At 35.2% G+C, this 13,214-nt stretch overlaps 1 protein-coding gene across 2 annotated transcripts; it reads left to right on the top strand.

Moving 5' to 3' along the window:
• Positions 1-582: 582 nt before the first annotated feature.
• Positions 583-12,055, top strand: LOC114309386 (uncharacterized). 2 transcript variants are annotated; one of them, XM_082892453.1, is made up of 4 exons: positions 583-857; positions 4,009-4,103; positions 7,827-8,101; positions 10,699-12,055. In XM_082892453.1, the coding sequence occupies exons 1-4, from the start codon at positions 828-830 to the stop codon at positions 11,514-11,516; spliced, it is 1,218 nt and encodes a 405-aa protein (XP_082748579.1). In that variant the 5' UTR covers positions 583-827; the 3' UTR covers positions 11,517-12,055. The 2 variants fall into 2 exon arrangements, with proteins under 2 accessions (XP_082748579.1, XP_028110904.2); XM_028255103.2 differs by lacking the exon at positions 4,009-4,103 and having other exon boundaries at positions 720-857.
• Positions 12,056-13,214: the final 1,159 nt, after the last annotated feature.

The following is a 13,214-nucleotide window of genomic DNA, read 5'->3' as shown; positions in this document are numbered from 1 at the left end:
GGAGAAGTTAATTTTGTATTGCTATATATATGCAGTTTCATATTTTAAAAAAAAAAAAAATTGTGCCCGACAACGATTGTCTGGCCGGACATTCAAAGTGTATAGGATATATCTATGCAGTTTCATATTCCTAAAAAAAGAAAAAGAAAAAAAATGTGCAACAATCGGTCATCTGACAGGATGTAACGTCACAATTAAGAATAAATAACAAAATATCATATAATTTGTGAACAATATATCGCTACATGTAGCGGTGTTCTATAGCAAAATTAATCAAAAATTAATTTAAAATAATTTGTTAAGACTAATAGAATAAGAATTTTATAATTTATTAACAATATTTAACAAAAATCTATATCTATTGATACTGATATGGATGTTTTAAAAGCTCGTTTGGGAAGTAGATTAGCTTTTTGATTTTTTTAACTATTTTAGCCTAAGACTAAAAAGCCTGATTTGGGAAGAAATTATGAATTAAATGTGATGTTTATCTTATTGAGCTAAAAAAATTATTTTATTTTCGTGACTATTTTAGTAAAAAAAAAAAAACCTCAAAATCAACTTTCCAAGGTTAAGTCACTCAACTCAACGCAACTCAACTGGTTGGTTTTCTCAAACAATGGCAATAAATTTGGATTGGACCAACCCGAATCCAGTGGAACAGTGGAACCTCGGATCAACCCGAATCCGTTGCGTGGCGTTGGTTTGGGGCTCCGATCCCGAACGTAGGGTTTGGTTTGGTGCCTCTAAAACCCAAACCCCCCAACTTCAGTTCCGAGAGATAGAGAGAGAACAAAAACACTGACTCCCAGCTGCTTCTCCATCTCATGGCTTTTCTTTTCCAGAAATTTCAAGAGGTACTCTCTCTCTCTCTCTCTCTCTCTCTCTCTCTCTCTCTATATATATATATATATATATATGTATGTATGTATATATGAATGCTTTACAAATTTGTTGTTAATTTTATTTGATTATTGGTATATATCTATGATTCTTTCTGGACAATGCTTGCAATTGATTGAAATTGCTTCCAATTCATTTCTCTTTCTCTTTTTGTTTGGTTGAACTACTCATTTTACATTCAAAACTAGTTTAATTGGCATACCCACACATAACTATGAACATCCAAATTAAGGGTTTATTATTATATTTGTTCGTAATGCAAAATCCGATATTTACCTACCCCCAATATGTTTGCGACAAGGATTGGACTTTGGGCCTGGAAAATGAACGAATGTACTAACAAATTTACTACTTTTATTTTCGTACGAAAATATTTCTGCGGAGCTTTTTAAGCTAATTTCTCAATTTTTTTTTTTTTTAACCCTAGTACAATAGAGAGAGTGACTAGGTTATTATGCTGTATTTCCTTGCCTTTTATATGTGCCTATGGTGGTGTGCATTGAGTGGAAAAGTAAGGTTAGTATTTTCTTTGCTGCAATTTGTTAAAATTTATTTGGGGTAAGTAGATTAAAATGGTTTTGTTTTGAGGAAAACTAGAGGCAACTATAAGTTGGTTGAACTGCTGTTACTTCAAAATTATATAACATTACGATTAACAGTGCCACCAAACCACCTCCAACCACTTTTCATTATCCATGGTATCCTTCCCCGTCCATTGCACCCAACCACCTCCAGCCGCTATTCATTATCCATGGCTAACAGTGCCATTGCCAACACCCATTGCCACAACACTGCCATCATCCACCAACAAAATCCACGACAACACCCCCAACAACGCAACGCTGTTGTTAGTGGAAATTGTGTGAAACCCATGGCCACCCCCAATTCCTATCATTACCAAAGAAATCCCCAAATTGATTGAGTTAGAAGAGGAATTTGAGAATGTGAGCATGTTGTATCGTGTGAGGGAAAGTGGTGGCCCAATAATTCAACTTTAAACATAGCAAATCTTACATCACTTAAGCATTACATCAAAGTTTCAAACAACTTGTAAGCATTTGTGAGTAAGATTTGGGACAAGGCGTTCCCACCATCCTCCCCTCCAATCCTTAACTACTAACTCCCACCTTTTCCTGCCACCCCTCATCCTTCATTCACCCTCACCTGCCACCCCCAATCCTCTTACACTCTCCCCACCACCCCAACCCTCTACCATCACTCATCCATCCTCCCTTGTGACCCCACCGCCATTCCACCCTCAACCAACACTGAATCGATCATCAAACCACTACATTCACCATTGTAGCCATCCTCCAAACAACCACAAGTTTTAACAGATAAAAAATTGATCAACAAACCATTCCAGAGAGACACAACCCCTCGCACAACAACGCAACAATCCCTCAATCATAGCAACTAATACACCTCCACCCAACAACATTGTAGATCATTGTTAGCCTCACCCCTCTTTTCGTTCTTTGTTTTCTTCCATCATAACACATCTCATTATTTTTAGGGTTGGGGATTAGGTTTAGGTTTGGGTTATTAAAGTTAAAATGGGTATTTTTGAAATTTTTGATGATGATGTCATCAAAATTCGTTAGTTGATGGTGGGTTAATAGGTGGTATTGTGATGAGGTTTGGAACCTCAAAGAGCGGGATGTAATTTTCAAAATGTGAGGGAATCAATTGTATATTTCATTAACCTGGGTGGGTATATTTACCCAAAATTTTACAAGTTCATGGCAAAAAATGAAGTTTTTTTACTTGCTTTTGAAGAATAAAATTGGTTAGGGAGAAAAATAATGAATAGTACGATTGATGTAGATGTGTGAGATTGACGTATACATAAGACCACCAGATGGGTTGGGCAATCTAAAGCCAGGGCCACCCGTAATCTTATGGACAATTGTCACTAGTTAGAGTTTGTATAGGAAATGATAAGAGCGCCAAGGTTTTGTAAGTGGTGGGACAAATACAAAGTGGGGGGAACATGTTAGGTCACTTGAACATTTATGTGAAAAGGGAAAAATAGAAATAAACTATGTTCTATTGATGTGGGATAACAGCTACCTCACATACATAGGAAACTATTATGCAAGAAAAACACAAAAAAAAAAAAAAAAAAAAACTGTAATAAATTTGCGAAATTTATTTATTTATTATTTGCTAGGGAAATGGAATTAGCTTTGGCTCATCAAAATATGATGAGTAGTTTTTCTTCACTTTTTGATTTTGTTTTTCAGTCCAACTGCAACTTGCGTATCACTTGATACTCTTGATACTGTTACACTAGGACCCTTATAGTTATATCTCCTAGTACCATGATTTAGAGCCATGTTGTTTAACCTTTGGCTAGGTTTTTAACATGATATGTTTTGCACCAAAAGATTCTAAAGAGAAGGAGTATATATATTTTAATTGCACATGCACCTTTATATAAAAGGTTCTTTTGTGGAAGCAGACCACACTATCCACTTGGTTTGTTAACTTGAATCAATTGTCTTGATTACATTCAAGGGGGTTTTACTCATTAGAAGTGGGTGGTTTTTTTTGAAGAATCCATATTTGAGATGATACATAAATAGTGGAGCAGCTGGAGCTTCCATACTTGAATTTGTCACTACCTATTATTCACTTCCCCCCACCGTCAATTAACCTTACTCATTGTTGCACCTTTATCTCCAATGTTATTTATTTATTTATCTTTTAATAAAAATTTATGGTTACATGTGGGACAAAGAGTTATCTAGAATATGCTCAATACAACTGCTTTAGATGTCTTCATGTCAAAATTTTGAATATTTGTGTTACTATTTAGGCATGTTTTGGGAGTTTTCCTACCAACTAACAGATTTCACCTCCTTATTCCAAATATGTATTTACAATATCAATGACCCCATTGGGTTGGCCACAAAATTACAACCTGGCATCTGCATCCAATTTGGGATAATTGATCTTGTTACAGTACAGCAGAATTTGTTAGTTGATAGATTCCCTCATATGTTAAACGTGCCCACCTGCTTTAGTCCTAAACATTGCTGCTGTTTAATCTTTCCATCATCTTCTTAATAAGGTTTTTCTGTTTCTTCATTTTGCTATTAGGTTGTGAGAATTCTTGCAAAAAGTCCCACATTTGCTAGAAATCCAAGGCACATTCAATTTGAGGCTGATATAAATCGCCTCTTTCTTTACACCAGGTTAGTATCATTTGGTTATTGAGTTAACCATTGTTTATGTTACTCTTGTCCCGAGCCTGCTTTTGCCTTTCACAACACCTGTGTTTTGTGCTTTAAAGTTACGAAGGCATTAATGCTTGATTGACCTGAGTTTTGTGGCCTTGAAAAAGAAGAAATTTTAACAATTGTTAATGTATTGAAAATGGTGGCATATATTCTGGAAAGGTCATAATAAGATGCAAATTCATCTTGAATTCCTGAAGTATATCTATTATTGACAATAATTTTATGGTATTTCAATTTGAGCAAATATAATTTTTGTTTCTACCTAGAAATCTAATAGTAAGGCTTTGAATTTGTAATTAGGGTATGCATTCCATTTTGTAAATTCTTAACGTAATGCCTTTCAAGATAAAAATCTAACCAATGGGACAATATTAACTTATTAAATACTTAATGAACTTGGCTTAAATGACAAAAAGATCTTGACTAGCAGGAGCTAAGAGATCTAGTTGTTGACCTTGAACAACTTTTAGTTTACATCATTATTATTTTTTCCCTTATTCAACTTGGAGGAAGTAGTTTGACATCTAGTGATGATTTGAAATTTTCGGGATTCGAATTGTGAATCAAAATGGCATTGTATTGAATTGCGAATAAAATCGAATTGTGAATTGTAAAGGTTCGGTTACTTTTTATTTGGGATCATATAGAAAACTATATCTATACACTTACTTAGGGATTAAATATATCTTATAATATGAAATATTTAGACTCAAACTCCTAAAAATATTGTTTTGAATAATGATCAAGTAGTCTAATAGATAAGAAGTTAACACATGTTCCCATATAAGACCTCCACCTTACCTTTTTTCCTTTTAAATATTTCTTATCAACCATTCTCACTAGGTGCCTTCAAAAGATTCCTTTTATAAGTATAAACACTAGGGTAATGTTGATTATCAAAACCTACAATATTGTAGAGAGAAGATTCTAATTTTTTTTTTTCTTTTTCTTTCAAGGTTTGAATCTTTGAGAGTAAATAGGCAGGGAGAAAGTCAAAGGATAGCATATAGTAACCCTAAAGACCTTAGAAAAATTGTGTGAACCCTTTTTCAAAAATAAAAAGGCAAAAAAGAAGCCAAAAAGTTGATTTCAGCGAATCAAAAGTGAATCAATCGATTCACCGATTCACTCACGATTCACAACTATTTGTGATTTATGCAACATGTTCGTATCGACTACTCATTGAATCAAATCGAATTGTATGATTTGAATCGCGAACCGTATGATTCCAATAATAGAATAGCAATACTTGGCATAATCAGTGTTATTAAAGGCGATTGGCACACCAAGGCGCCGAGGTCTCCTGGGGCCTAGGCTCAAGGCGTAGGCTCCACTGAAGTGAGACGCACTTTGTATGGGGAAAATATATATATATATATATATATAGATAAGTAAATAATAGGGTTCAACGTAAACAAAATGAAGTGTTAAATATTTAGTGTTCATTGGAGATTAGGAATTAGGGCTAATTTTTCTTCTTTCATTGATTTGGGGTTGAATGCCTAATGTATTGGCATCTGAAGAGTAGGGATCTTCTATAGTTGTACCATATTAAATCAATGGTTAGATTTTAAACAAAACTAATTAAAGCAACAGTAAAAAAAAGCCCTCAAGACACAAGCCTTGGGCCTTATTAAGCCTTGGACCAGTCAAGCGCCTTATCGAAGTTGACTAGGCTAGAACATTGCAAGCTATGAAGCACGGACATGGACACGGACACGCATACGGACACGGATACGGACACGGGACAGGGCAATTTTTAAAAAATGGGGACACGGACACGGTAGAGGACACAACAAATTTTTTAATTTTTTTTATAAATATTTTTATTTTAATACATATTAATTATTTTATTTATTTATTATATTTTCTAAATAATGTGTTCTAATTAATTTTTTTATTTTATTTTACATACATGTGTTTATTTTTTTTTATTTATTAATATGTATAAGTATATATTATCTTATAATATGTCATATAATAACTATTATATAATAGTTATAATATATATTAATAATAGGTATTATATAATATATATATAAAATAATAATAGTTATTATATAATAGTTATATATATTATATATGATGAATCAAAAGACGAGAAGATAAAGACGGGAGAGAGCCGAAGGAGAGGGAGAGGGAGACAGAAGCAAGACAGAAGCGAGAGATAGGGAGACGATCGCGATCGCAGGGGAGAGAGAGAGGATCACGATTGCGAGGGAGAGAAAAAAGGCGCGAGAGAGAGAGCTCTGAGACGGCAAAGGGGCAAGAGAGAGAGAGATCTGAGAAGGCAAAGGCGAGAGACAGAGCTCGTCGAAGTCGAATGGGGCTCTGGATCGTCGAAGTCGAAGGGCTCTGGATCATTGTTGACCAGGTTTGTACTCGTTTTCCCTTTCATTTTACTCTTCTCGCTGTGTCCATGGCGTGTCCCCGCAGTGTCTCTTCCGTATCCCCTGTAAAAAAATAAATTAAATTAAGGGGACACGCCAGATGCCGTGTCCCGTGCGTGTCTCCGGCGTGTCCCCGGCGTGTCCCTGTATCCGACACCCCCACGGCTTCCATTTTGGCGTGTCCATGCTTCATAGACTACAAGGCACAAATCTTGGGCCTGGATGGGACTTGGGTCTAGGCGCGCCTTTAATAACACTGGGCATAAGTTTACAATAATTTATGATTGTCTATGTTACACGGACTCTTTGAAATTTGGGAGGTACCCATGTTGATACGACACGACACGACACGACATGATACGGGTATGAATGTGGGATACGGTCGGGATATAGTTCTTTACAAATGGATACGGCTCTATTTTGCCCTAAATGTAGAAAAAATGAAAGAGAGAGCAAGGAGAGAACCTGGCGCTGGCTTTGATCCTCTGTTCGACGACTTCGACAAGCGTGGCTCCTTCGTTCTTGTGTCACAGGTTTCGACTTCTCCTTTGACTTTGACAAGCATGGCCCCTTCGACTTCGACTTCGTCTTTGACGAGAACAACTATAGACGATCTTCATCTTCGTCTTCGTCTCTCTCGATCTCTTTTCTCTTCTCTGTTCTCTCTTCTCCTCTCTATGTCGGTGAATATCAATCTCTTTTTTGTCTCTCTCAAAAGAAATTCAATTAAATCATATATAATTAAAAAAAATCTATAAAAAAAATCATCCATTTTTTTTTATATTTATTTTAACATAATTTGTTATTCTTTATTTGTTATATTTTTTTATTTATAATATATATATATATATATATATATATCAATTAAAAATAAAAAACTTATATAAAAAATTAAAAATATTATCAACAAAAATAATACATAAGATAAAAAATAATAAATATATTTAAAAAATAACTATTTAACGTATCCTTGTACCCGTATCCAAATTTGAATCTATATCCACGTATCCTTAATTTTTAGTTTTGAAGTGTCCAACCCTTAGATACACACCCGCTCCCGAGTCCATATAACATAGATGGTTGTTGAGCTTTGACGAGGTAATTCACTTTCATAGTGTTGGAAGATTGAGACAAACATCATGATTAATATTCTGCATGTCATGTATTGATGCTCTAATCTACCATGTGCCTTCATGTGAACACGATGCAGCCTTTGTCGCCATATAGTTGCCTTCTTTTCTTTTTGTCATGCTAGTCTTAATTCCTTATGAAAACCTTGCATATCCAGCTATAATCGTTTAGGAAGGAATGCTAATGAATCAGATGCAGAGGCGATCATTGATATGGCTGGTAAGGCCTCCCTTGCTGATCAACAGAAACAGGTTCAAGAAAACATCCATTCTCAAATTAAAACCTTCTGTGCATCAATGGATGAAATTCTTCTTCCTGATTCAAAGAGCATAAATGAATCATCTGAATCAACTTCACAAAGGAATCCTGCTGTGACCCGTAGCGGCCTTGGCCTTGCTGTTGGAAGGATGAGCCCACAAAATAAAAGTCCTGGTGAGTATTTATCTGCGTCTTTATTTCAAACTGTCAGAAATTTGTTTTTATCAACTCTGGGACATTTTTAATTTCACTTTATTAGTGTTTGGAATTACTACAGCTTTTTATTCTATTTGAGCTAACACTGAGTTTGCTTAAATTTACCCACTTCCTGATTTGTAAAATTGATCTTAGAATATTTATTGTTATCTTATAGAATGAGTAGATAGTTTTACTGAAACCATCTAAGACTTTGGTTTATTTTTCTTTTATTTGTTATTTTTCTTTCATCGCTTTGTGTTATTGTTTTAAATTGAATTTATTTGACATCTGGAAAAAAAAGAGAGTGAACTGTGAATAAATTGGTTCCTTTAAGTGCTCCTTGCCGAAAGTATATAGTGGCAGGTCTTGAAAAATCATCTTATTATGGGCAATAAAGGTAGTACACAATGCATAATAACATGGTTATTTTGAACAATAACTATGGTCTTGTTGCATAAGTAACTTGATATAGAAGAGCTTGACAGGTCTAGGTATGTGAATCCTAGTAGTCAACTATGGCAAAACTATGAGATCATTCTTAGAAATCTAGGAAGCGTGTTGACAAAAGATCTTTGACTTGTGCTTAATGCCTTGTCCCATCTCACTTCCCCATTACCATGACATTTGGCACTATCAAAAGCAAGGCCTCCGATGTGGCTTTCACCTCTGCTGCTCCCAGTAATACTATAACAATCACACATCTCAGATAACATCTCTTTCCTTATATTTTTCTGTCTATCAATCATGACTATTTTCAAAGGAAAAAAGAAAGAAAACAAAAAAGAGAACAAGTTACTGATTGTGAAAAATGATTAGAGGTGTGTGGGAACTAGGAAAGAAGGATAGTGGGTATCAAGGTGCCTCATAAGGCGACTCGAAACTCCTTTTTTCATTTGATGTGACCCCTTGTGTGTTTGTGTGTGTATGTGCGCGTGTGCATCTGAAATAAATAGTTGGGATGTTAGCATTGTATGATCTTACAAACTTTCTTTTTTAATGAGCATCCAGGAAGCACGGATACGGATACGGATACGGGATACGGGTACGATACGATACGGATACGGCGATACGACAAAATTTGAAAAATTAGGATACGGGTACGGCGGGGATACGTTCGTAAAAAATATTATTTTAACAATTTTTAGTAATGCAGTATGCATAAAAATAAAACCTAAAGCAAAAGACAACTTGATGAAGAAGAAAGATTCCTATAAAACTAAGAGTCTTCAAGGTCAATAGCTTCAACTTGTTCCCTTCATCATTGAATATTACAAGACCTTAGTTAAAGCCAAAAAACCATTCTTAAATAAAAATTTCAGCAAATATACTTTTTTAAGTCATCAATGATAGCCTAGGAAGCACGGATACGAATATGGTGATATGGGGATGTGGATATGGCGATATGTCAAAATTTGAAAAAGTACGATACGGGTACAGCGGGGATACATTCATAATTTTTTTTTATATATAATTTTAATAATGTAATATGCATGAAAATAAAACTTAAAGTAAATTAATAAATAAGGAGAGGGATTCCTATTAACCTAAAAGTGCTCAAACATTCATAAAACATCCAAAACTAAAAGCAAAAGCAAATGCAAATGCAAATGCAAATTAAACATCATCCTTACATGCCAACACCAAAAAAAGAATGAGAGCAGAGAGAAGAAACGCGAGAGAGTGAAAAAGCAAGAGAGAAGTGAGAGAGACAACAAGGATACATCAATTTGACAAATTCTATTACTTTAACTCTCACTATATTCCTCTTATCAAAGAACTAAACAAAATATTATAAGTAATATATAACTTCGAGTATCCGATACTTCAAAATTAAGTATCCGATACTTCAAAATTAATAAAAAATTAATTAAGAAGTATCTGATACTTTTAAGAAGTATCTGATACGTATCCGCGAGTATCCGAGGAGTATCGGTATCCGATAAGTATCCGATACGGATACGTCACCCTTTTTGAAGTATCCGTGCTTCATAGATGAGCATTTAGTCATCTTTTATGCATATCTTGGTTGTTTTATTATATGCTAATTTCTTTATATTGCGGTTTAGTCATTTCAATATGATATGCAGAACCGCAGATTCTTTCCCAATTAATGTTACTGATGTTGTTCTGTCCTTTTATGTGACATGTTATTGATGATTAACCATCTATATGAAATTATTGTTATATTGTTTTTTCTTTTAATGAGGTTTCCAGGACCTCTTGGAGCATTGAAGCTATTAAGATCTATCATCTATTGATGATCAACCAATGCTTTGTTTTTCCCCCCACTAAAATTGTCTGACAAAATTTTATCTGTGGTTTGAATGTTCTAGTACTAAAATAACTATATTGCCACTTGGTTCGCTGAATTTATCTTGATTGCATTCAATGGAAAGAGCAGAAGATTACATAATTTTATCTGTTTGTGTGCCTGTAGCAAATTTTAGTCACTGTAGTCAGTACCTAGCTTGGTCATCTGGCTAATTTATACCTATATTATTTGGTGTGGAACTCCCAATGATTTTGAGTAACTTTTAATGCTGGAACCTGATTATCGTGAATTTTCAGCACAGTTGTACCTGATACAATACCGTTAAAACCTGCTGAGTTGTCTCAGAGTCTGAAGAATATCATAGGCTACACTCTTGAGCTCAAACCATCTCAAATTCCGCATAAGGACGCTGGCCAAGGTTTATTCATAGATGGTCAAGCTGATGTTGGTACTGTAATAGCATTCTACCCCGGAATAATTTACTCTCCAGCTTATTACCGTTATATTCCTGGATATCCAAGAGTTGATACACACAACCCGTACTTGATCACAAGGTATGACGGAACTGTTATCAATGCACAGCCTTGGGGTGTTGGGGGCGAAATCCGTGAAGTGTGGGACCTCTCTAGTGTTATTAAATCTAGGCCAAATGTGAAAGATGATGCTAATAATAAAGGTTCTGACCAAATTTGGAAGATGCTCAATAAACCTTTGCAAGCCACACGAGTGGCCAGTAGTGGCGATGTGTTGGAGCGGAGAAACCCACTAGCTTTTGCCCATTTTGCGAACCACCCTGCAAAAGATATGGTCCCAAATGTAATGGTTTGCCCTTATGATTTTCCGTTAGCTGAGAAGGATATGAGAACCTATATACCAAACATAAAGTTTAGAAGTGGAGAGGAAGCAAAGATGAAGAGGTTTGGAAGTTTTTGGTTTAAATCTTGGGGATCTAGCAACGGTGAATCAGATGTTCTGGTTCTTAAGGCTCTTGTCCTTGTGGCCACTAGGCCACTTTGTGATGAAGAGGTGCTCTTGAACTACAGGTTAAGCAACTCAAAGCGGCGACCATCCTGGTATACTCCAGTAGATGAGGAAGAGGATCGGAGAAGGTGGAGCTGAATTGGAGAATTGGATTTTGAAGCAACTTCTTCTTGTGGCATTACACAATCATTTCTTTAGTAGCTGTCTCACTTGAGTTTCTTTGTTCCTTGGACTTTTTCCTCTCTTTTTGGATGTCATTATAAAGCTTTTTCAAAGCTGCAATTTTACCTTTTTGATTGTAACCTAACAATGAAGTGGACTATGCTGAAAGGAGGGTTAAATAATGTGGAGAGGCAAGCCAGTGTACAATGCTAGTGGCCTTAAAATAGCATCCACTAGACAGAAAAAAGGGAGAACTTGGAGATTGAATCCACTGCATGGAAGTAGGAAGCATCCACTGCACAAAAGATTGAAGTTTTTTTTTTTTTTTTGGATAAAAAAAGGAAGCATCCACATCACTTTTTCATTGGGGGGTTTTTGTACATTTAATGGTTTTTTGTTTGGAATGGTTGCCTTGAACTTCTTAACTATGTAAAAGTAGTATTTTGGTTGTCACAAATAATTGTGTGTTTTGAAAACTTGAATGACAAATTTATGAATGTTGGTTTCGTGCGTGATGCTCTATTTTATGGATGCTGCTCTTGATTTGTATGTAAATTTTGCTTGTTTGGTTTTGGTTGCCATTTGATGGATGGATGCCATTTCATGCCAATTCAGTAAGTATTGGATGGATGCAATTTATCAGTGATGCCAGTTGTGTGTTTTGAAGATTTCAATGAGCAATTTTGAATGTAACAAACAATGCCAGTGATAGGTTTTTTATTCATTGGTTGCCATTTGATGGATGTATGCCATTTCAAGGGGCCATTCTAAAATGCCACCAATTATTTTTTGACTTAATGGTGACAGTTTTGTTTTTTTATATTAAATGATAATGCTCTGTTTTTGTAAGGGTGAACACACTGTTTTTTAAGGGATAAACAAATGGTGTCATGCTCTGTTTTTGTTTTTGTTTTTTTTAGAGTACAACCTTAACACAAAATATGAAATTTTTATTCAAAATACTTCCCTCATTACATTTCATTCATAATATTTCCCCCTATTACATTCATTCATTCGCAATAGTCCCCCTTATTCCATTCTTTCTTACACTACATTACAAACCACATTGATAAAATGATGTACCATGAGACAACCAAGCATATCCATAACTTTCTCTCTCTTCGATTCTTTGTCTGTAATCTTACTTCTAGCTCATTGACCTTCTTTAACAACCCAGGGATGATTTGCACTACCCGTGAGCACATATGTGGGCCTACCCAGGTGAATTAATTACAACCATTACTAGGACAACTGATGAACCTCCTACCAGAATTTGTATCAGTCCATGATGTTTGTATCACCCTTCGTCTTTCACAGTAGATGTATCTCACATCTTCCATGTCACTTGAGCTCCATCTTCCTTCAGTTGAGCTCCATTTTCCCTGATTTCTTGACCCTCTATTCCTCATTCTCTCTCACTCAGTGAAATGATGCTTTTTTTTTTTTTTTTTTTTTTTTTTTTTTTGAACTTGCTTGTGTTAAAGAGCAGAAGGGAGAGGTTGAATATGGTGGGAAAGACTCTTATATTCCCTCCAAAAGATAGTTTAGGGGGATAGCTCATCACATTTCGTCTAATTGTAGATGGAATGTGACGGCAGTGGTTGCATTAATCAATTTTTTGAAAATTCAGGTATTAATTGAAATTAATCAAAGTATGGGGGTCAAATTGAAAAA

This window comes from Camellia sinensis, chromosome 10 (assembly GCF_055761805.1).
Source record: "Camellia sinensis isolate YWXY chromosome 10, ASM5576180v1, whole genome shotgun sequence".
In the NCBI taxonomy this organism is placed as follows: domain Eukaryota; kingdom Viridiplantae; phylum Streptophyta; class Magnoliopsida; order Ericales; family Theaceae; genus Camellia; species Camellia sinensis.
The sequence above is the reverse complement of the archived record's forward strand: the minus strand, read 5'-3'. Positions and strand labels throughout refer to the sequence as shown.

What these genes read in the sequence shown, in the direction of transcription:
- LOC114309386 (XM_082892453.1), top strand. Translation starts at nt 828, where the DNA reads ATGGCTTTTCTTTTCCAGAAATTTCAAGAG. An exon ending in TTTTCCAGAAATTTCAAGAG is followed by an intron (nt 858 to 4,008) that starts GTACTCTCTCTC and finishes TTTTGCTATTAG; the next exon opens with GTTGTGAGAATTCTTGCAAA. An exon ending in CCCACAAAATAAAAGTCCTG is followed by an intron (nt 8,102 to 10,698) that starts GTGAGTATTTAT and finishes TTTTCAGCACAG; the next exon opens with TTGTACCTGATACAATACCG.